The sequence below is a fragment of the Gouania willdenowi genome, chromosome 14, assembly GCF_900634775.1.
Source record: "Gouania willdenowi chromosome 14, fGouWil2.1, whole genome shotgun sequence".
NCBI classification, from domain to species: domain Eukaryota; kingdom Metazoa; phylum Chordata; class Actinopteri; order Blenniiformes; family Gobiesocidae; genus Gouania; species Gouania willdenowi.
Genome location: NC_041057.1, coordinates 4,955,668 through 4,981,773, shown reverse-complemented (window position 1 = coordinate 4,981,773; position 26,106 = coordinate 4,955,668). Strand labels below are relative to the sequence as shown.

The 26,106-nt window shown below is 34.9% G+C and overlaps 1 protein-coding gene across 5 annotated transcripts in view; it reads right to left on the bottom strand.

Annotated features, from left to right (window-relative positions):
• LOC114475378 (neurexin-2-like) overlaps positions 1-26,106 on the bottom strand; it is a 233,633-nt gene that overhangs the window by 145,000 nt on the left and 62,527 nt on the right. For 3 of the 5 annotated variants that reach the window (XM_028466115.1, XM_028466114.1, XM_028466119.1), the window contains exons 3-5: positions 20,868-20,891; positions 3,763-3,792; positions 3,504-3,515 (exon numbers count right to left, since the gene is read on the bottom strand). In XM_028466115.1, coding sequence (XP_028321916.1) covers positions 3,504-3,515; positions 3,763-3,792; positions 20,868-20,891 — 66 coding nt within the window. The remainder of the gene's footprint in view (positions 1-3,503; positions 3,516-3,762; positions 3,793-20,867; positions 20,892-26,106) is intronic. The other 2 variants (XM_028466116.1, XM_028466117.1) reach the window with 2 other exon arrangements.

Below are 26,106 nucleotides of genomic sequence, written 5' to 3'. Positions count from 1 at the left end.
GACCCATAAGTTGCAGCGAGTGCATCGCACGCAAACACTGGAGCATCTCATTAATATTAAGATTTACAGCAGAATACATTTCAAATGGATCTGAAAGCCTGGAGCAGTGCTGCCTTGCTCGGAGTGCGTTGTTAACTGTGAATGCACGCACACCAAAATAAAGCTATAGTGTCCATTGATCTGCAGCAAAAAGCCTAGTACGGGGCAGCAAACCACATCATCCTCACCTCTACTACACTCTACCAACATTTTAAAACACATGAGCCTTTCCTGGATTTCCTAAAGTCTACGTCTATCTAGTAAAACACACAGAGATCAAATCAGAATATTCCCTCCGGCTAAAGCTGGAACAGCGTAATAACAAACGTTTATTATAGCGTAAAATGGCTGAATAGGAATTTTAATGTCTCGTCTATTTCCCACGAGGTCACACACACACACACGGCGGTATGGTATGTTACTAATTGTAGCTGGAGTTTTTCCTCTGAGGTTTATTTCTGTAAATCTTCATTTCACAATCAATTACCGACGTTTTCATCGTTTGAATGCATGAAATTGAGCAATTTATCTCTGGACAAATCAGGTCGAGACACGCCAACTCTATGAAAGCAAGGTTGGGGTCAATTACATTCTTCAATTACAAACAATTATGTTTTCAATTATTCATCTTCAATTACAACTAAATTATGATTATGGTGACCAGCATTTTTTTCCAATTACAATTAAAATTACAAATATTTTACGCCTAAAATAATTACGTTCTCAGTTATTAAAGTTAAAATTCAATTAATCACAATTATCAAGTCTTTATTGAATAACCCCATAAAATGTAACCTTCCTCTTGTGTTAGCTTTCTGTTAGCGTCTCTTATACTGGGTCAGTTTTGACCCATGTCTTAAATCAGCTGTAAAATACACTAAAATATGTCATGTATCATCCAAATAGTTTCTCATCTCATGGTTACCTTGTTAGGCTTTCTTATCCATAAATATAAAATTTAGTGTGCACGTCTAAGCCTTTTTTTTCTTGTTGGTATAGATTTCATTTTATTTAAAAGAAAATAAAATTTAAAAAAAAGAAAGAAAAATGATATTCAAGAGAACTGAAATTTAGTCGTAAAACTTGAGACTAAACACATTTTAATGATTGCTAACTAAATATTCAAAATTAAATGTTTCTATTCATTTCAATTAGGAATTTCAGTTTTTTAAGATTTAACGGCTTCAACTTTGAACTTCAGCTGGATTTCAACCAATCAACTTTTAACATATTTAGCTGTCTGATGGCTAATGCTAAGCAAAGCTAGGTTAATGCTAGGTTAATGTTAGCTAACGCTCGGTTAATGTTAGGCTAATGCTAGTAAATGTTAATGCTAGGTTAATGTTAGCTAACGCTCGGTTAATGTTAGGCTAATGCTAGTAAATGTTAATGCTAGGTTAATGTTGACGCTAGGTTAATGCTAAGCTAAGGCTAATATTAGGTAATGCTAGTTTAATGTTAGGCTAATGCCAATGCTAGCTAATGTTAAATTAATGCTTGTCTAATGTTAATGCGAACTAATGCTAATGTTAGGCTAACACTATTGCTAGGTTAATGCTAGGCTATTTCTAATGTTAGCTATGGTTAATTTAATGTTAGGCTAATGTTAATGCTAGCCAATGTTAATGCTAGGCAGATGCTAATGCGAGATATCACTATTTCATGTTAATACTAATCCTGAGTTAATGTTAGTCTAATGCCAATGCGAGCTAATGCTAATGTTAGGCTAATGCAAGCTAATGCTATTTCATGTTAATACTAATCCTGAGTTAATGCTAGTCTAATGCTAATGCAAGCTAATGCTAATGTTAGGCTCACGCTATGTTAATCCTAGGCGGATGCTAATGCTATTTAATGTTAATACTAATGCTGAGTTAATGCTAGTCTAGGCTAATGCAAGCTAATGCTAAGCTAATGCAGTGTTCAATGACGCGAGCCATTGCATTTTCTTCAGAAAACTGGGATGAAGCACCTACTTCCTCTCTATTGCTGCACTATTCTTACACGACAGGCGATGCATTCTCAATCCTCCAGCAGGATCATCATCACACACTTCTGTCAGCTTAACTAATAATTAGAACAGCGGCTTAATTACCACATTGTTTGTCCATTCAAATACTAATTACTATATCAGAACATGACAAAGTTTATGTCCCTGATTTGATAAGCACAGAAAATAGAGCGTAATCCATAATGTCGTAGTCATGTATCAGCCTGCAGCGGCATCATTTATAGCTGGAGAAAAACAGGCATATAATCGTGTGAGATGTTTTTTTTTTTCCAAGTCTTTTCTCATCCACTGTAATGACCTTGATACGACATCGCTTGGGGAAATAAAGCCACACCCTCACATTCCTTCATCTTCACTGAGTGAGTGAACGCGAGCACAAGATAAACATTTAGAAGAAACGGTCACAATGGGATTAAAAGGATCACAAATATATTTATAGACAGGACGATGGTTTTGATCTGACGCTCACAACATGTTGTAGAAAACACACAGATAAGATTGATAGGAATTTTATTCATCTCAAAGATGAATTCCCAAAACTGTGTTAAACACTGCAATGGCTTGATTTAAAAGAAATAATTTCATTAATAAATAATTATTGATTTGATTTGACTTTATTTTGAGAGAGCAAGAGGCCCACAAAGGTAGTTTTGAGGAACATTTTTAAAAGTTGAATTATCCGATGTAAACAGATATTTAAGGAAAAAAAACCCCAAAGGCATTTGAACGGAAGAGGATTAGGGCAACTAAACCAAAAAAAAAAAAAAAAAAAAATGGCCCAATATTATTCTATTATTATTAATGTTCGGATAAAAAAGTAAAAATTCTGAGATTAAAGTCAAATGTCTAACTTTAATCCCAGAATTCAGGCTTTTTTCTATCTCAGAATTCTGACTTTTTTTTTTAAAAATCACAATTCCACCTTTATTTTTCTCACAAATCGGACTTTAATCTTAGAATTCTGACTTTTTTCCTCAGAATTTAAACTTTTTTTCTTAGAACATTAATAATAATAAAAAAAAAACAATGGACCTTGTTTTTATTTTTTATTTATTTTTTCCAGGCCCTAATCCTCTTCTGTACATTTGTGTGTTGACTTCTGTCTTTAAAATCTCACAATTCTGACTTTTTCTTCTGAATTATAATTTTTTTCCTCAGAATTCTGACTTCATTTTTTCTCTGAAAATTAATAAATAAATAAAAATATTGCACTTTTTTTGCTGTTATTTTCTAGTGGCCCTAATCCTCTTCCGTACATTTTATGCGTTGACTTCTGTCTTTAAAATCTCACAATTTAGCATTGTATTCATCCTATTTCCGACACGTATTTTAATAAAGTAAATACATCCTTCCTAATAATTTCTTTTTAATACTTCCCTTGAAAAAAATAAAATTAAACAAATAAAAAAAAAAACCCAAACCGGAGAGATGTTTTTGGTATTGAATGCATTACCTTGGCGTAAAACTGCAGAGGTCAAAGGTGATGTTCCAGCAGATCAGTCAGTGGTCAGGACAAGGGTTTGACGAACAATATTGAGTGAATAGTGAGCATAACATGAGAGGAAGCAGGAACGAATAGGCACGTGTATGACAAAAGAGGAAAGGAGATATTAGTGCAGCACAGTTAAGAGATGATTTCAGGGGAAAAAGGGGGAAAATGCGTTCAGGTAGGTAGCCGGGAAAAGGAAAAAACAAACCAATAGACCCCATACCTTGGCGGTTTAACATCAGGTGCGCCAGACCTTGAGGGAAAGAACAGAAAAAAGAATACGAAAAAACAGGAAGTTCATAAAGAAGTTCGGGAGAACAAAAGCATTGTCACAATGTTGGACTGCAGTTTGTGACAGACATCCTGGGGAAAGGTACGGATGTCAAAGTTGGAACTGAAATATAACGGGGAAATCAAACGGGAGAACAGACACACATCTCAAGGGAGGAGGAAGAAGGGGGAGGCAAGGAGAGAAAAAAACATCGCCTGGTGCAACACCTCGTCCTCTGAGGGCGGTTGCTCTCACAGATGCTTTTTTCTAATGGAACACACATTGTATGTTTACTTGATGCAGACAGCGTTGGAGATGTATTCGGTGCGGTACAGAAACCCCCCGCGCTGTATGGAACCTATAATTGCAAGATGAATGATCGCTGGTGTAATTGCCATAAGCTGATTCTAGTTCACAGTTTATCTTTGTTGCCTTTCAGCCGTCGGTGTGTATAGGATGAGGCTTTTCAAGCCTCTGTTTGGTGGCAACACTTTAAAAGGGCATCAGTGACACCATTCCTTATCTTTTAAATGCCCCGTCACTCACGCTCTGCTCACAGAACTTACCTGCTGATGTAGGGGGGCGGAGCCACAGTGATGATTCTCTCTCCACACAGATAAAAAACAGAAAATACCATAGGAACAATTCTGACTTTAAAGAATTCTTGAGAAAAAAAGTCAGAATTCCATTACTTAAGTCAGAATTACACATACATTTGTGTGTTGACTTCTGTCTTTAAAAATCACACAATTCTGACTTTTTTCCCCTCACAATTCAGACTAGATTTTTTATTTTTCTCAGAACATTAATAATAATAAAAAAAAAAATTTGGAACTTGGCTTTTTTTCAGTGGCCCTAATCCTCTTCCGTACATTTGTGTGTTGACTTCTTTAAAATCTCACAATTCTGACTTTTTTTCCCTTTTTCTCAGACTTTTTTCTCCCAATTCTGATTTTAATCTCAGATTTCCAACTTTTTTTTTTTTTCTCAGATGATTAATAATAAATAAAAAAAAAATTGTATCTTTTTTTTTCTCTCTCAATGGCCCTGATCTTCTTCCGTACATTTGTGTGTTGACTTTTGCCTTTACAATCTCACAATTCTGACTTTATTTTCAGAATTCTGACTTATTTTTCTCACAATTCTTACTTTAATCTCAGAATTCTGACTTTATTTTTCTCTGAAAATTTATATTCATAAAAACTACTGGCCTTTTTTTTTTTTTTTTTTTTTAAATGTGGTTTTATCTCTCTTCTGTACATATGTGTGTTGACTTCTGTTTTTTAAAATCTTTCAATTCAAGTTCTCAGAACATTAATAATAATAAAAACAATACTGGACCCTTTTTTTGTTTTTTTTCAGTGGCCCAGTGGTAAAAAAAAATAAAAATAAGTAAATAAAAAAATGAATAAAATAAACATTGTGTTTCAGTGATCTGCCTCATCTTACCTTTTTATACTGAATAGAAACAGCAGGAAGCAGCTCTAATCCAGAGCCACGCTGTGTTAAAAGTCTCCTCGACTCTAAATCATCACAAAGCTGGTCAGACAACACCAAAATAAAACATCTCACTCTCAATATTGTGTCATACAGGAAAAATGTGTTTAGCATGAATGGATTTTCTGTTGAATCCACAGGAGTGGATTCAACTTCCATTACTACTACCCTCACTACTGGGAGGCTGGAGCCAACTCCATCTGTCACAAGGCAAATTACACTTCAGATAGAACACCTAACTTTGTCTCTAACAAAGCCACGACCAAAAGTTCTATATCAAAAATCAGTCCAATGTCAGCAGAGAAAAATCAAAAATCAACTCAGATGGGATTACATCGGCCTGCATCTAAATGATTCTATATAAGCTCCATTCCAGACTCCGCTCCAGTATTTCTATTCAGCAGGTGATGGAACTAAATACTGGTAGGGATTTATCAAAGCAATCACCTCTGAGGAAGACTGACAGTTGGCACTCAAAACTATCAGGAGATCAGATTTCCTGAAAAAAGGTTGTCTGAATAAATGAAACCTTAACATATGGAACTAAATACTGACGAAAACAATAGCACTTTAAAATTGTCCAGGGTGTACACCTGCCTAACGACCAATGAGAGCTGGACATAGGCACCAGCAGACCCCTGTGGCCCTAAAAAAGCAGGTAAAAAAACTGACGAATGGAATTTGATTTTATTGGTTTTTAAGGTTTTTTTCTGGGTCTTCCAATTTAATTTTTATGTATTTATTCAATTAAATTGTGGAATATTCTTTTGTTCAAGTTAAACTAGTGGTTATTTTGCACATTAAAAACATATTTTTTTAGTTTTTATTGTTTTTTTTTTAGGTTGTTTTTCAGGGTCTTCTATTTAAAGGTGCAGTATGTAGAGTTTTCATCTTCTAAATATGTCTTAAATGCCTAAAATAAAAAATAAAATAAAAAAAATAAAAAATTGAAATTTTTTTTAGACTACATAGTTATATATACATTAAGAAATATTGTTGGCCCGGCCAACCTGTTGTAGCTATTTTGCACCTGTTGGGTGAGTATAAGCCTATTTACAGCAAAGCCGTCTCTGAACTAGGCCATCGCTGGTAACAAACATCCATCCAACAGATAAACGGTGCGTTACCTGTGAGGTTTACAACTAACAAACAACTGCTTAAACATCTTCACTCATGAACGCATCACACATGTAAAGCTGACTATATACATCGGCCTGCATGGGTGTAGCAGAGAATATTGCCACCTGTACATTCAGTGGTCAGGACCGGATATGGCGGAAGTGTCGGTTTTACTCAGTAATATACCACATGGTAGTGGCAGAAATTGCTTGCAAATCTCACATATTGCACCTTTAATGTTTATTTTTTTTATTCAATTGCAGAATATTATTACTTTGAAGGTTAAAAACCTATTGATTATTAATAAATGGGTCAGATTTTCCCCATGCCTACTATTGTTGACTATTGTTCTCTAGTAAGATCACCTGATCAAGCCTTTTCTAAGATTCCACGCAACAAAATCATAAAAGCATGTACGAGTCGTGCCGATATCACATCAGATACACATTAGTATTGGTCAATACTCAAGGCTGCAATATCGAAAATGATAAATTTAAACACCCCTGGTTCGAAAGCAAATTTATGAATGGAAATGATAATAGAGTAGACCCAGAGAGAACATGGAAGTTCCACACAGAGGAAAAAGGGTCACAGGGGCTAGATTCCTAATCATGTCACCTGCATTATTCAATATACGTAAAATTTTCAACTTTTTCACCTCAGTGATTTTTTATTTTTTTTTTACATTTCTCACAATTGAGCCAAAAGCTACAGGGAAAACAACAACAAAAAATAGCACTCCTAGCGATGACTCATTTGACATTGTTGATAGCAAGTGAAACTCCATGGGTTCGGCCCGTCGAAGGAAACTTTTGATTTTAGTGCGTCATTGCTGAGCAGACGCCCCCAAAAGCAAAGACAAATATCTCAACAGGTCAGCCATTAATTCTGTGACAAACCTCACCTGCTCCGTCTGCCAAAAAAGGAGCTGAGCTGGACACAATGCAGCATTTGCACACGTGCACTGCAGAGTACACGAGCCCCCACTGCGTGTGCCAACACAAACAGCTGCCATCGATGCATCAGCATTTTACCAGCCTGACACAGCACTCACTTGTTCTCTTATCACAGCCTCATCACAATCATTAGGTAGAATCTTATAGCACAGGTCGCTGTTGCACACACACGCGCGCACGCACGCACGCACGCACGCACGCACACACACACACACACACACACACACACACACACACACACACACACACACACACACACACACACACACACACACACACACACACACACACACACACACACACACACACACACACACACACACACACACACACACACACACACACACGTTGACTTTGATCTTTAAAATCTCACAATTCTGACTTTTTTTTTTTCCCCCCAAAATTCTAACGATAATCTCAAAATTCTGACTTTTTTCTCAGAAAATTAATAATTGGACCTCGTTTTATTTTTTTTTTCAGTGGCCCTAATCTAATTCTCTTCTGTACATTTGTGTGTTGACTTCAGTCTTTAAAATATCACAATTCTGACTTTTTTCCCTCAGAAATAGCATTAGCTCGCATTAGCATTCGCCTAGCATTGATGTAGCATTAGCCTAACATTAGCATTTGACTAGCATTAACATAGCATTAGCATTGGCTTTTTTTCTCACAATTCTGACTTTATTTTTATTTTTCTCATAACATTAATAAAAACAAAATATTGGACCGTGGTTTTTTTTTTTAGTGGCCCTAATCCTCTTCCGTACATTTGTCATTTGTGTGTTGACTTGTTTAAAATCTCATAATTCAGAGTTTTTTCCCTTTTTCTCAGAATTTGGAATTTTTTCTCCCAATTCTGATTTTAATCTCAGATTTCCAACTTTATTTTTCTCAGAACAATAATAATAATAATAATTTTCAGCATTTTATTAATTCTGTTTTCTGACATATTTTAATAAAGTAAAGAAATCCTTCCTAATCATTCCTTACTAATACTTCCTTTAAAAAAAAAAAAAAAAAAAAAAAAAAACTAAGAACCCAGTCCAGAGAGATGCTTTCTGCATGGATGTATTTCACCTGCAGCCTTACACAGCGCTCACTTGTTCCTCGTCACAATCATTAGGTAGAATCTTACAGCACAGGTCGCCGTTGCACAAACCCACACACACGTTAGACGATACTAAACAAACCCGTTAATGCTGCCAGTCTGCGTGTGCATGGTTACCCCTGGGAGGGCTCTAAATGGAGGCTTTTCATACAGTGTGTCTGAGCCTCTGTTAAAGCACGATTCACCCACAAGCTCGTGTTGCAACGCAGACAAAGAGCTGCTACGTTGCACCCCCCACTGCGGCTGTGCGTTCCACATGAGAGGCCAATGTACGTAGGCACACAACATAAATTACGCCGCCTCTTCTTTCCCTCATTACCCCCAAGGTGATCCCACTCCCGCCAGCAGTACAGAGATGATGCGGGATTAGGATGGCGTCTCGTATTCTCTGCCCACCTATTTATTGCAGCTATAAGACATAGCATCAGCAACCTTTGAAAAAGGCAGCAAAGTTTACCAACGCTTTTATAAAACAGATGGAAGAACCACTTTTCTGTGGTAAGCACTGTTATTTTTAGTTTCTGTCATAATCTTTTGATTAAAATGCAACTTTTAGTGACATTTTACAGAAGCGGATTACGGCCAATGTTGATGGAGGAAATAATTTGGGGCAAATCAGGAATAAAGTTGAAATGAAATGTCGAGAATGAAGCCGAAATGTCAAGATTAAAGTTGATATTTCAATTTGATGGGGAAGATAATTTAAAGTCAAAATGTTGAGAATTAAGTCAAAATGTGAAGATTAAAGTTGATATTTTGAGAATAAAAGGCCCTAGTCAGCTTCCGTAGATTTGACTTTATTGGCAAACCTTCAACTTCAATTTCAACTGTATTCTACAGATTCCAACTTTATCCTTGATTTGCCCAAAAATATTTTCTCCATTAAAATTGACCCTAATCCTCTTCCGTATAAAATAAATATTATTACCATATTTATTTTTTGTTAGATACTACAAGTAGTTTTTTTTTACAGTGTAGTGTAGCAGATTTAATCTCGTCTTTGACTTTAATCTCAAAATTATATTTAAATTTTATTCTCAAAATTTCAACTTTAATCTCAACATTTACTGTAGATTTGATTCTAAACCTTAATCCCCTTCGTAAAATATAAAGGAAATAAGCTTTTTTTTTTTTTTTTTTTTTTTTTTTAAAGATTCACTTACTATTGATCAATCTGATTTGAATGGTACATAATCAGCTTACTTCCTATTGGATCATTTACCGGTTTGTCCCGCCTTCATGGCAAACAAAATCTAAATCGTGTGAAATAAACAGTTAATGAAAACACCTGAATTAAAAAAAGAAAAAACATCGCTAAAAATTATTTTGTAAAGCGTCTTTGAGTTTTCTTTTTGAAAAGCGCTATATAAAAATTATATTTATTATTATTAAAAAGTTTTTACGCCTTGATGAGGATGTTTTTCAGACGTTTCGATATTGAAAAGTATCGCTAAAGCGCTATGGAAACACTTTTTCCCGCAGTTACCTGGTCACATGACCACTTCTCTCAGAGAAAACCAGGCACGGTACGTGTGGACAGAATAGAGACAGAGACATTTCTTAGCATTATACATTATTAGCATTATTACACTGCAAACAACAAAGCAATGCAGAGTGTTATACTGTAAGGAGGTTTTGAGCATCAATCTTTCTGCAGCAAAGAGAGTCAGAATTCTCCAAAAACAACCTTCAATGAAAACGCGTTTCTTTGGAAATAAAATGTTGCATGCTGAGTTCAAAGATGTTGCCTTTAGAAAAAAAACATTTTTGATGAATAAGTGTAGTTCCTGCAGCACTTTTTTCCCAATGCACAATATAAAAACAAACAAAACCAACTTTTTTACCATGTTTTTCATACAAAAGCAAAACATTGCCAATTTTGATGGAGAAAGTAATTTGGGGCAAATAATGAATAACGTAAAAATGTCGTGAATACATTTCAGAAGTATCGCTTGTATTTTGCAAAAAATTGTAATTGACAAACATGTAGTGTTTTTATCAACAAAATGACCGTACTGGTGGTAATAAATCACTACCGAAACACAAAATAAATCTCAATGTCTTTTAATCAAAAATAATTTTAGACAAATCAGGAATAAAGCTTTAATCGCTTTTACTTAGCGAAACATTTTAATGGAAACAGCTTTTAATCACAAAGGGGTCTATTCTCCGTCTGGACTTAAGGGCTTTTTTGCGCGTCTGCAGTTACGCACTTCTCTCCTTTGCGTATTCTTCGGTCCAGGCTCCTGACACGCCCACCGCGCGTAACGAGCCACAAAGCGAGTATGTGTGAATGAGGGCGGGCTGAAGGAAAGGAGGCGGTGATGTCATTTTTTTGGGGTTGTCTAGAAATCACGGAACCTGGAGTTTTCGCAGCGTTGTAAATGTCATTGAAATACGTGAAAATTTAATTTGAAACGCCTTCATTGATAAACAATGTAACAGGTTGATTTGATCAGATTATTGATCAGATTTTTGTAGTGTGACTGAGTCACAGTTAAAATCTCTTTCCTTGATCATCATCATCATCATCATCATCATCATCATCGCTGTAAAGCGTGATTGAGTTAGATGCTGGAGATGTGAGGAAATAACGCGGCCGTAGAGCGTCCTGCTTTAATACAGAGGGATGTTTGCAGTGAAACAGAACTATTGGTTTCCATAATATGCAGTTTTAAATATAAATTGTTTAAAGCAACCTGAGCTGAGCCTCATTTAAATATGTGTGGGAACAGTTAGTGGTCCATCCTCATCTGCATATGACAGCTTGTTTCAACCTGTAGAGGATTAAACTGTTGCTTTACGTTGGACATAGTATGAAAATAGTTGAATCACTGTGACCAACGTGGACAGAAGTTTGCGTCTGTCAAAGTTTTAATTGATCAAGCAGCAGCAGCTGAGTGATCACAGCTGCTGCTGCGCGACACACGAGTCCGTGTGGCGTCAAATGTAACTAAGTCCATATTTCTAGTGCAATATAATGTTTCACCTTATCGGGGCGCTGCACTTATTCCAGGGTTAGAAGTACGTAAGAGAAAAAGGACTTTCCACTGGATACGTCGCCGCTGCGCCACGGCACCGATCCGGTTTTTCATCGCTGTCCACCGTCCGGTAATTCACACCGGTTGCGTTTTGAGTGCGCCGCGGTGCACTCCGGTTGAACGAATTTACATAACTGCGCGAGAACGCAGTTAAAGGTATGTGTTATAAATGCAACAATAAATAGATAAACAGGTCAGTGTTCCTAACGAAGGAGAACAAGAAGGTTGAACTCTGGATTTGTCAGCCACATTTTTTAGCAACAGCCAACAGAGAAGAGATAAAACTGCACCAGTAAAAAATGAACTAAATCAAAGTTGCTGCAGTTTACAGTGAGTTACAGAATGAGCGGAATCAATATAGTGGATGTGAATTTGTTTTTACACATTATGACGTTTTGGTGATGTAGTTACTTGAAATATAATCTGAAGTGTTTCATTTTGAAAAGTAACCCGATATTTTATTGCGGAGTACATGCTTAATTTTCTGTTTAGCTTCATTTGCTCTGTGCTGATTGATGCGTCGTGCTCCGGTGTCCGCCACAAATAGAAGCCTTGCGTATATCTGGCGGAGGGCACCGGACTACCACATCTGGGAAGGAGCTGACACGCACCGCAGCGGACCCGGTGGAAATTAACACAGAATAAAGTGTAAACCTATCAGCTCCAGTGGAAATTGGGGGTCACGCACACTGGAGAATGCGCGAAAAGCCAGATTTGAACGGGAACGTGCACATTTCAGGGCTGCTTCACCCACAGTGCTTAACTGTGATGAAGGCGTGCAGTGACTGACTTAAGTACAGGGGGAGAATAGCACACAGCTAAAAACAGCGCCGCTGCGTGGCTTTTTGAACTTAAGCACATGGGAGAATAGAGCCCTAAATGACTGGTCGTAATCCATCGCTAACCCTAACCTAACATAAATACATCTTGATGTCTTTTAGCGTCTTGCGTTTGGACTTTATGATGTTCATTATCTAACTGAGAAAAAAACTAAATGTATGATTTTTGGGTCCAGTAGGGCTCAAGCCAAATTTAAAATTGTATTGGAATGGGATTGAAATAAAGCAGGTTTATGAGACAATATTCTTGGGAGTGATTATAGACCATCAGACTAGCTGGAAACCACATATACGGCACATCAAGCATAAAATATCTAAAAAAATTGATGTACTGTATAAAATTAAATATTTGTTAAATATTAAATGCTTGCATATGTTATAGTCACCACTTGTGTTTCCCTATCTGTCTTACTGATCAGAAATGTGGGGAAATGCTTGTAAAACACACATTGATCCAATAATTAAATGACAAAAAGGGCAATAAGATTAATTAATAAAGTGGGATAGCGTGATCATATTAATGAACTTTTTATAAAATTAAATATATTAAAATGTATGGATATAGTTAGGATAAAAGGACTAGAAATGTTGTTTTGAGTTGTAAACAAAGATCTTCCAATAGGTATTCTTCAAATTAAAAAAACAGTCTTCGAAAAAAAAAAAACAAGAACTAACTAATATTAGACAAAGTGTATCTGTTATTGGAATGATCATCTCAAATCAATTAACACATTATCTACATTTAAAAATACTTTAAAATATGAAATGATTAACACATATATACTTTTGTCATAAAAGTAAAGAAAAAAAACAACAAAAAAAGGAAAAACGTTTTTAAAGAAAATATATTTTGAGTTGGACATTTTTAATGTATCAAATTTAATTGAGAATTGCTGTTGTGTTTAATTTTTTTTAAATTGTTAAGTTGTAATGTCTGGAGGGGCTCGTATAAGCAAGTTGCTTCATCGCAATCCCTTTTTTGGTGAATATGGTATTTATCAATGTACTGTGCATCCAAATAAAATGTATTCATTCATTCATAACTGGTATATTATATATATAATTTAATATATATAACTGTATAATTTTGCAGGGAGTAGATAAAAATAAATAAATAAATAATAATAATAATAATAATAATAATAATAAATGACAATAACAGTGCTAAAAAGATTGTTGTGTTTGATGACCCTGAACTATAACAATAGCGATGATTTTTGTGATAAAAAATAAATAAAATATATAAAGGTTAAGGGTGTATCTGGGTGAACAATGTAGGAGGTGTTCTTAGTATAAGAATGATTTGAATATATATATATATATATATATAAAACTGTTACATATGAGCTTGACAACAGATTGTGATTGTTAGTAACATTTCTTTTTGTATATTTATGTGTATACATAAGTATGTTTCTTACATGTAAACTGTTTATCTGTTATGTTAATTGTTTTGTGAAAGAAAGCCACCACTGATATATGAATTATGACAATTACAGGGATGGGAACTTATAAGTTTACTTCCTCCCACTCCTTTTTGAGTTCATGTGTATATGAAAGTATGTTAGTTTGAAAAGAGTCATGTGTATATGCAAAGCACAATGAACTCGGAATAATCAATCAACATTGTGGGAAAAGCAACACTGATCAACCATTATTTCTCTCTGATTGGAGGTGAAGTCCAAGTGTTTCCTATGGAGCAGCTAACCCTACATAACGTAACCATAACAATGAGCAGAAGAAGTTTAAAAATGGATTAGGAGTGGTGTCACTGCTGCCCTTTTGTAACGGCTGCCCTCCTTTCAATAGGCGCCTTTTGGTCGCTAACGGATAAATGTGAGCGTGTGGAAAAGCAGAGATAACTCAAGACGATCTGCAAAAAAGTCCTGAGTCGACGGGAAAAAAGCTTCCATGAAAATAAACAGTTCTTCTCACCACTAATCTGCTGGCTTTCTATTTTTAAACCCAAGGCAAAGTTTAACACAAAAGTTACACAATACCTTCCAAACTAAATAAATAAGCAGGCAATGGAAGCTGGTTTTATTGGTACATTAAACGTCCCACATTTATGATCTGTTTGACTTTGATTATGTAACAGTGTTTTAAAGCTACTGTTTCAATGCATCAAAATAAACAGTAAAAAAAAGCCCTTGCTGTAATCAGGTTTTCACTTTTTGGATTATTATGCTTAGCCTTAAGAATTGTTCATAATATAGGATTTAGGGATCATACAAATGTGCTGTGTTTAACATCTGACATAGATTTAATGTGACGTACAAAAAGCAAGTCGCAATCCTGTAAAACATTCAAAAATTGTTTAAAAGTAGAGAAGGAAATTATAATTTAAGAGGAGAATTTGTGATGAGAAAACATTGCGTTCACACCAACCTTAAAAGTACAGTATGTGTATCTCCTTTAAAACAATGTATAAAGACCTTATCTTTAGGAAATATGCTGGAGAACACTCGTCATTTTTAATTATTGTACAGTGTGTATTTTTGTAAACAATAAATCCTTATTTGAACGCTATGTACGACCATAAACAATTGTTAATAATGTACAAGCATAAACTCATGCACGTGTTGTTTGCATGAGAATACGCTGAAAGTTTGTGTAGAAATAATTTAAACGCACGAGTGACGAGGGGTTCTTTGGACTGTTATTATGTAAAATAAGTTTGTAATATGTTGCTAAAATAAATAAATAATAAATATTTAATCTCATTTGTACATAAAATAAAGTTATAAAAATTGTATCTAATGTGTCAGCAGTGTAAAGATTATTTCCTTTATGTTTGCTGACTGACCTTCACAATCATCCCAGCGTCCAAAACTAAGTATAAATCACTTGTTTATAGGGTTTCAAAGGGGAAAAACATTTCTGGTAAAAGTCCACGAGAATTTAGGATCGGAAATTTTAGGAATATTAAAAAATATAAACTTTGAGGAAATTTTTTATTGGAATTTATTGGAAAATTTGAATAACTGATGCTGATATTGCATATGGTGCTAAAATATTAGTAACTTATATATTTAATACTGTTATTTTATCATCCCTGTTAAGGAACAACCTTTAATGTTGGGAATGTTTGCATAGTAAAGTGTAAATGTTGTGTTTTTGAAAATGTATAATTTTGCATGGATGCTATTATATATGTTTGCATATGATACAGTTGATTACAATTAATCCAAATGTTTGGTTAATTTCAATAAATAATCTACACATGAAAAGTAGTACAAATATTTTAGAATTTTCCCAAAACGAGACTTTGCAGCTCTACTTGTTGACTATTAGTTATATATATATATATATATATATATATATATACCCCATCATGTAAATATGGATTTAAATGGGAGAGTGATTTAAACACCTCTGTGGTGAGGCTAATTAAAAAGCTAAATTCAGCTGTTGAAGGACCTCTCAGTAGTGATTATGGCCTTAATTAGCATATATCTACAAAGTAAGAGCCATTGCTTGGGGATTAGGATTTGCTAAATGTGTTTTCAGATGAAAAGTACAGTATTATGGAGGCTGGAGTAATGAGGGATTAGAACCAAGGTCACTTTTTGCTGGAAGATGCTTTGGTTTTACCGTCCATGGACTCGTTAGTGCAGCATCATTCTGTGCTTACGTTTTACATTTTGAACAACTAAATGTGTTTGGGGTTTTTTTTTTTCCACATGCCATGTGATGTTGTGTGTTTTTCTATACGTTTGAGTGATTCTTCACGGCTCTGTGCGTACCCAGAGAGGTGGCCGTCCTTATCTCTTGTCCACAGACCTGCTGCTTTTTTTTTTTTTTTTTTTTTTTGACAGAGGATGCAGCTTTCTTTTGGCATTTGAGTGGCCTCACCGTAGCCTTTGTCCACGCCGATCGATGGGAGTCCATGTGCTGTACGGTAGATGACCAACTGCTGGGGTTTATAGATTTCGTTGCCTTTAAAAAAGCATTTTTTGATGGGAAAAAGATCATTCCTGCAGCACTTTTTTACTGAACACCTTAAGAGACACAGGTGTTTTATTTTTCATTCATTGCGTGCTCGCGTAAAAGTTACACGCGAACACGTGATACTAGTATTGCGTAAACGAGCACGTAAAGGTAATTCTTAACCCTAAGGCTGAAATAAAGCTTTACCAGATCTTTTAACATGATTAACTCCTTACGTGCTCACGCAAAATGTTTTACATGCGCACTCAAAACTATTACGTACTATTAGAATTAATTTTCCGCGCTCACGTATTAGTTTCACGCACTCGCGTATAACCTTCACGTGAGCACGCAATTAAAAAAATAAATAAATATTCGTGTCCCTTTAGGGGTTCAGTACTTTTTCAATGCACAATATTAAAAAAAAACAAAACAAAAAACACTTGCTTTAGTATCTTTTTCATACGAAAAAAATCTTGGGCAAATTAAGGATGAAGTCAAAATGTCGAGATTAAAGTTGAAATTTTGAAAATAAACAAAATACAGTGTATATATAGTTGTGGGTAAATATCTCTTCAAAGTCCTTAAAGAGATTACAGCGCCAAGTTTATGAGCGAAAATAGAAATAAATCTTTGTTATTAAACCCACCTTTGAAGTATACAGTTGTTTAATGCAGGGGTGTTAAACATATTTTAGTTCAAGGACCAAATACAGACAAGTTTGATCTCAAGTGGGCGGGAAAATGAGCAATTTCAACATTATTCTGCCCTATAAATATATGTATCGTGATGAAGTTACAGACAATATGCAATCTTTAAATTTCCTTGAGTTTGTGAGCCATTTTTATTCAATTTGAGAAAAATTTGTGGAAAAATTTTAAAACAATTGCAGGATTTTGGACAATTTGCGATTAAAAATGACGTGGGTAAACTGTGCGCCCTGGCAAATATTGTGGATATTCATTGTATTTATGTATTTCGAAGGGCTGAGATATCGACAATAGAATGACTTGGTATTTTTACACAATGATTCAGGTTTTCTGTAATCTAGACCAGGGGTTCTCAACTGGTCTCATGGGACCCACATTTTGTCATGGTCATTAAATCGCGACCCACTTTTCTTTTTTTTTTTTTTAGAATTCAACCAAACAAATGTAAAATAGCTGTTGAAAACACACATATATAATCTTTTTTAAAACAAATATGTATATTTTCCTGTGCAACATGCATTTCACAGCATGCCTGTCAAACAAAGGTTTCTTTCAAAATAAAAGACAAGTCCAACATGATAGACATTAAGCATTTATTTATTTTTGACCGGCTGTCCGCGACCCACCCAGTACAGGTCCGCGACCCACTTTTGGGTCCCGACCCACCAGTTGAGAGTCACTGATCTAGACTTCATCCGGCGGGCGGATTTGTTTACATGGTCAAAACTTTAGCTAAGATCATTGACAACAAATACATGTATCTTAGTCTAGGTATCTACCTGCTCACCTACAATAATAATAATTCATCTCAAAAAGTATATCTTCATGTCACATGTTAAAAAATATAGACATTAAAATGCATCTTTGTTTGTTCTTAACTTCCACATTTTTTTTGTTTTTTTTTAAAAATAAAATCTAATTACATATTGTGCTTTAATTGAGATTAAAGCACAGTATGTAATTAGATGAGATATCTACAATTGAATTATTTGGTATTTTTACACAATGATTCATGTTTTCGGTAATTTCGACCCCCGTAGATTTGACTTTATTAGCAAACCTTCGACTTTTATCACGATATTGTACATTTTCATAATTTTTACTTTAATCTCAACATTATATTTCAACTTTAATCTTGACATTTTGACTTTAATCTTGCCCAAAGTTATTTCCTCCATCAAAATTGACCCTAATCCACTTCTGTATTTTCACCTCTTGAGGTGAAAAGTTGATTTTGATGAAATACAGATGATGTCACTAGTACAAGAAAAATAAAAAAGAGATTCTCCTCATGAAGTATAGCAAGAAGGACAGAAAAAGGCACTTGTTTTGAGTGATTTTTTTTTTTTTTTTTTTGTCATTGTGGTTTTAATTCATTCCACACTGAGCGATTGTCTCCATGTCAAGCTTTAATCCAATAAACATTCTGATGTGCTTTCTATGCACTGTGTCATTTGTATAATTGCTGTCTTTTCTGCTTGGAGCGGAGCCGTAGAGTCCTGATCGTAACAATGGTTATATACATTAGCATAGCTGGAAATATCAAAAAAAACCTATTACAGAGAAAGCACAACTCTATCACTGTCACACTAATGTCACATTTCAATGTCACCACGGCAATATATGACAAAACAAACGTGTCAAATTGTGCTTTTCATATTCACAATTGCTGTACGTGTAGGGAAAGAAAAAAGCATTTCATATAGAAAATATGACGTTGCAATCGTCAGTTATACACAAACCCATGTGAGAGCAGGTGTGCATATCTCTGCACATGTTGAGTGACTAACTGTGATTTATAACCTGTAGTGGCTCAGTGCACCTCGTGCACGCTCTCCTGAGCCTGTTGGCTGCCCTTTCACCAGATAGATGCCTCTATCTGACGCCAGCTAAACTAAATCTGCTTCTTCTTTGCTTTCCATCTTCATATCTGTCGAGTTTCACCCCGCCCACCCCACCCCTCCCCCCGGTTACAAGCTGGGCCATTTCAAAACTGCTGTAAATTAAATGTTTGTAAAGAAAAACGTAAATAAAATAAAACGTGGGGGTGATTAATTGGGATCCAAAGCTGCAGTGAAGGCGTCGTAGCTCATAAATCACAGATCGTTAGCTTGAAATAAAGTTGGAAAAGGTTGAAATTGATGCTCGAAAGTTTGTTTTCATCTCTCTTATGGATCTGGAGTCCCGTAGACCTTCTCAAACTTTATTTGCTCTAGTACCCCTTTCTCTTATTTCTGAATCAAAGTACCCCCCCTTTGTCCGACTAGAAGATTTTGCTTAGAAAACTATTTATAAACATCAATAGATCATATTGATGGAATGAACTAGTGATATCACACATTTTAAAGACTCATTTTGTAAATAAGTGTAAAGAAACACTATATAGTGCAGTGGTTCCCAACCGTTTTTGGATCGTGACCCCATTTGAATATCAAGAATATCATGCAACCCCAAAGACATTATTTTTTAGATTGTGTGTTTAATTTTTTTTTTTTAAATAATAATAATAAAACATTTTTAAATGTATTTAAATTTTTCAGAAATTTCAGGTGATCCCACACAGGGTCCCGACCCCAAGGTTGAAAAACATCAATTTAGTGAATCCTGAATTGATTAATTTCTATAGTTTGTATAATTTTCGTCCTGGTGTGGGACTAAGAATGACACTGTCACAATTGTTAATTTTCCACTCTCTCAAGTACCCCCTGTAGTGCCACTGCGTACCCCCATTTGAGAAACACTGCCGTAGACGAATGCATAGAAGTGTTTTTACTGAATTTAATAGTCGGGGTGTGCATTCAATGACTCCGAATAATACAATTCACAATTTGCATGTCACGATACGATACACGTTATATGTTAGCGCAATTAAATGGATTTCCTGTTAAAAAACACGATTAAAAAAAATCGATTTGAACATTTTTCGGATCAATGTGATAATCACGCAGTGAAATATTGCGATATATCACCAAATAATTTTTTTCTTACACCCAATTTATCATGTTTTGTCTCCCACAAAGAGAACAACATTTTTTTATATCTAGTTTCTTCCCACCAAAAATGTGTTGTCGGAAACCGCAAGAAATCACATGAAGAATAAAGTAAAAACATCCGTCTACAAGACTCCACATCCCACAATGCAATGAGTCAAACTTTGTTTACAATGAAGACAAACTTTCAAGCGACAGTTTTAACCTTTTACATCTTTTTTCAAGCAAATATCTTGGATTTTTTTATTTATTTATTTCATCGATGAGGCCTTTATCTGATAATAAACAGCTTTAGGAGAATTGCACTGAATACACCAAAAATAAATAAACACCATTGCAAATATTATAACAATATTGTTAGTAATCACCCAGAGGATAAACGCCTTTGTGTTAAATTTACATATTGACCTGGCAGCATAATGTGATATAAGTCTTAGAAAACCTTGCAGCAACAATAGTTAAAAAGAGAAAACTATGCATGAAAGAGCGAGGGAAATTATTGCATTTATAAATAATGCAACAAGGCCTTTGTGTACAGTCACAGTCACTGATTGTGTTGTGTTGCGTTGTGTGTGACTCCCACGCACTCCGCTCTGCACACCTTTGCGTTCACCTTGAGTGGACTGATTAGAAATACAATGAGCATTCAGCGCATCAGGCACTTTTTTTCCTGAGTAGTGATCGTATATATATCGCTATTCATTCAGCGTGCTGGATGTCAGAACTGCAGTCCAAACTGACAATAACAACCCGATAACCACCTGACACAACCAATGCTACGCTAATAAGCTTCAGCAGATAAATGTGTTACAGTAAAACAATAACATTCAGTGTCATCGTCGTTTATTGTTCATTGCATTGTCTTACCTTCGACTTCTCTCTGGACGGCTGCTGTAGAACAAAGAGAAAGTTTAGTTTCAGTTTAATATACAGTTTCACCAGAAAATACACCATTTCTCCCACAAACTATTGCAATTACAAATGTTTTTGGGATACATGTGTTCAGTTCCTTTTTGAGCATTGAAAAAAATACAAAAAAGCAGAAGAATAAAGCAAAATTTACATAATTTTACACAAAATTAACCATCCTATTATCCTTAAGGGTCAATTTAACCCCATTCAATGTTATTATTTGGCTTTATTTTGATTTTTTTGCTTCATACTTCATGACTTTTCCTAATTTAATGGGTAAAATTTATTGAGCATAAAATTATCTGATGATATTTTGACACGCACTGCACGCATTTGTGTTCCTCTGGGTTCAATTTGACCCCCAGCTGTTTTAGCTGTGTGAAACATGTCTGTGTGTCGCCCAACTTCCAAAAATGGAAAGACCAACATCATTCAATATGTTTCATTCTGTGAGAGTCATGAATGTGCACACCAACATTAGAAAATATGTAGATGAAAGAATTTTCAAGATACGCTAACTCTAAAACTGAAAGTTTGACCTGATGGTGTTGCAGTAGTAAAGGTCATATCATCACCACGACCAGTAGGCTTCATATACTAGTGGTCACTAATGTTGTCATTAAATATGAGAAGATTTGGATGAAAACTATTCAAGATAAATTAATTATAATTGAAAAAAAGAACATAAAAAGAAGCAATTCATAAGTCACATTACTGGGGAATTGAAACGTTATTAATACATAAATAAATCAAAACCCAAAAATGGATGTTTGTAAAACATGCACATGATATGTGGAACCAGAGGTGGTGTCATGAATCTACTGGTGCTCCTCGTTTCTTGTGATCAACGTCCGTGTGTGTTGACGGCTGCTGTTAGCGGTATTTATAACGTGCAAAATAAACATTTTACTGTCCTCAAAAAAGCTGTAATAGTTTTTGCAAAAGTGTCAAATGGTAGAAGTTCTAACATCTATTGTTCCTCACACCAGCCTCACAGTTGATAGTCACCAGTTTATTTGGATACTATAAAGTTTGGACTGCAAAACAAAAGATAAATGTGAGCAGCTTTTTACGAGCTCAAACATCCACAGAATGAATGAAAACATGAGCAGGACCAGAAAACTGATTCAATAAATCCTTATTGTGTGAGAAGAACTGGTCCAGGACCTGGGGAGGGAGGTGTAGCGAACTTCAGCTCCAACTCTAATTTCCCCGTAAATATCCAAATATCACACAAACAGAACAAGCAAAAAATAAAAACAACTAAATAAATAAAATGCAGCTGATCTGGTTTTAGGTTTTTCTGTATTTCTGTTTTGGTTTTAAATCAGAAAAACAAAATAACCACTGTTTATTTGTTATTTTGATTTGGTTTTAAAACAGAATAACCAAAGAACGAATGGTACATGGATTGTTACGGTTTCATTATCAAGGTGTTATTTATGTATTCAACAAATAAACAAAGTGAATAAACAAAATCATCTTCTGGAGGCAAATATCCCTGGGGTCAGATTGACCCCAAGAATAAAATGTGGTAGTAATATTTAAGGATAATAGTAGCGTTAAACTCTCCATAATCATTATTAGGCTCCTGTTTTGTGTTAGAACACTTTACCTAATATGTATGGATGCATGGACTATGTTACCCTGGGGTCAGATTGACCCCAGGGTAAAATATATTAGTAATATTGAAAAATAATAGGAGGTTTAAAATAAATAAGGAGCAGACAAAATTGTTGGCACCCTTTTAAAACTCTAGATACATTATTGTATGTATTAATTGAGGACTGAAGAAGCAAAAAATGTGGAAAAACAAAAGAAACGAACACGTTTCTACCAAAAACATTTGTACTTGCAACTATTTGTGGGAGAAAATATTCCAGGAATGTCAATATTTTGGTCCATGACTGCAGAGTGGTATTCCATAAAGCGGGTTATGTTCAAACTCTGAGTATGTTCAGGCTGAAATGAGAGAAACTCTGAGTATCTCATTCCTAAATGCGAGGTATGTTTTTCTCTGAGTATGTTACCATGGCAACATTGTCCGTGAACTAAACCTGGTCGCTGGCAGGTTTTATCAAAGAAACCCTGGGTTTCTACCTGGCTCCGCCCACCTGAACACCGTTTCTGAACACTTTAATGAACCTTATTAACACTCTTCTCTGAAACACATTAGTAACATCACACACCACAGACGTGTTCACATCATTACTAATGTTGTGTTGCTTTACTTTTTTTTTTTTTTTTGTGCAAAAGGTAGTTTTCTTTCTAACACTGTGGATACAGAGCATTAAGTGAAACACACTGAGATGTTGATCTGCATTAAAACATCTGCTCACATCTGTAGTAAAGTTCACTGAATACAAACCTGTGGATAAAATAAAGGAGGAGATGATAATTGTGTGACGCTGCTCTTGGAAGCAATGGGTCACGGGTTTGCGTCCCGCATTAGTGTTTTTTTATGACATTTTTTTAGGATGACTCTGGTGACAATATTACATTAAAAATCAATATAAATGATGCAATATCAAGCGGCATTTACTGTCTTTATATCCAGTGTAACAGGAGGGCTCTCTATGTAGACATCCTATGCTGCTGACACGCCTCCTCTGACACATTTTATTCATATTATTCACCGCTCGTCACGTCACTGAAGCAATAAAGTGATGAAGTGACCAAAAAAAGTGACTAATAACGGGTGATTTAAGCCACTATAATCACTGAAGACTGAACGCACCTTTAGAACAGGCTCATATTCCTCAAACACCGGCTTATTTCACCCATTACGGTGAATAAATCACTGTTTTCCGGGTGGTTGCCATGGCAGCTCGACTCATCTTCGATCCATTGATGATGGCTTTTTATCGCGCGTGTGCACGTCAGTAACCCAAGGTTTACATACTCAGGGTTGATTGACCCACTTCATACCAGCTGTAATGGAATCCGATACCCAGAGTTTCCCATCGCGGGGTATGTTGACCCAGAGTTTATGGCTAGACTCAGAGTTTGTTAACCCTCCTTTATGGAATACCCCTCAGGTGTCATATACAATCTAACAGAAATGAATAACACTTCATCAATAAACCCATTGAATTTCCTTTTTTCTTGTACCTACAGAAATGTAATTATGAACAATAGGGAGTGTCACTACAACATGACTTTAAATTAATTACAGAAGCACATGCAGACATTAGTTCAGCTCCTTGAACATAATGTAATATATGCTGAAGAGCTTTCCAAGCAATCACATAGTAATAATTATAAAGAGAAACTCAATTACTTTGATGTTTAAAAAAAAAAAACAAAAAAAAAAAAAACAGTCCATACGCTTCATAAAATGTCATTTCAAAGCCCGCATGGAAAGAGACTTCTAAGCTTCTTGCTTAGTAAATCTACCAGATTGAAGGCAAATGTATTCATTGGGGGCTTGTTTGAAGTCTGCGTATTGAAAAGGCGTGAAAGCGGTGACATCACATCACAGCCCATGTTATCACATGACTAGAGATAAGAACGGGTGCCTTTAAAAGGCTGCTGTGGTGAACTTTGCCATAGATGGCCGTTAAATGGAGGTTATTGATTATCCTCTGACTGAAGGTCACTGACACTACAGATTACATTCAAAGGATGATCACATTTACAGAAGCATATTGCATTCACTTAATTACAAATACAAAAAAATATACTTTTTTTCCGAATAATTTGTTTTTTGGTTTAATTTTTTCTGCAATTTTTTTCTGTCTTCTGTTTTTCTAACTCATTTTTCGGAAACACTTTATATTAAGGTACTGTAATAATTGCTAATTAATGGATTATAGCACATATTAACAGCTAATACGTGCTTATAAGATGCTTGATAATAATTATAAATACTATATATACTGTAATAATGGATATTTAATGCTTAATAAGCACAAATCAACTGTTAATAAGCACTTACATGATGGTATATTAACAGTAAATAAGTGCATACAAAATGGTATATTAACAATTAATAAGATGATAAAAAAGCTTAAGAATAAGACTACATGAGCATTTATTGAGGTACTGTAATAACTGTTAATTAATGCTTAAAAAGCACAAATTTACAGTTAATAAGCACTTATAAGATGATATAAGATGCTTATTAACAGTAAATTTGTGTTTATTATGAATTAATTAACCATTATTACAGTACCGTAAGTGTTACCATTTTTTTTTTTCTGTTCTATATTAATGGAACATGCCATTTCTGTCCAAATGATCCTGGATGAACGTCGCTGTGTCCCACAGATATGAAAACCAAGTTGAAAATAACTTGGTTTGCTCTCAATAAATAAGTGAATGCATTTGTTGTGTCAAATACTCTCTAAGCTCGAAAAAAAAAAAAAAAGTCCAAAAAAACTGAAAAAAATAAACACGGAAAACAGAAAGAAATTATTCAGAAAAAAAAAAAAAAAATATATATATATATATATATATATATATCGCCAAAAAACATGAAAAAACAAACCAAACAAATAAATAATTCAGAAAAACGTGATTCTTTTTTTTTTTTTTCAAGTGAATGCAATATAAAGTACATTTTAACCAAATATGCAAAGCTTTTACAACTGTTAGAGTGAACTTAGTCAACCCAATGTGATATGGAGCTTTGTCCAACTGCAGTTATGAGACGAGAAACTAAAAATTTATGGCCACATCAAATAGAGGAAGCAGTTATAATTCAGGTGAAATGAAGCCAGTGATGAGAACATTCATAATTATCATTAAAAGCGTTTGTTTCCACCTCGTCCAAGTCTTTAAACTCAACTCTTTCTTCTCTTCATAAATTGTCGCAGAGATATGTAAAAACGATAAAAAACCAATCAATCTTTGGATAATAGTGTGAGATGTTAGTAATGATTCTGGGTTTACTTCCACTATTACTTCCTATCCGACACCATATGTGGGATAGGAAGGAAGAGGAAACTATTGATCTAAAACAGAGATGGGCAACTTTTATCACAGCGGGGGCCACATTATCAACAGTCACCTCAGCATTCATAATAATGACCTGTCTGAGCATTAACACAGGAAAGAACAGAGTTTTCTGTGTTATTCTCTGGTTTTTCTTATTTCTTATGTATTTTTGTAGTTATCTTGTGTGTTTTTAGAGTCATTTTGTATATTTTTGTTGTTATTTTGTATTATATTTCTCTCATTTTGTGTGTTTTTG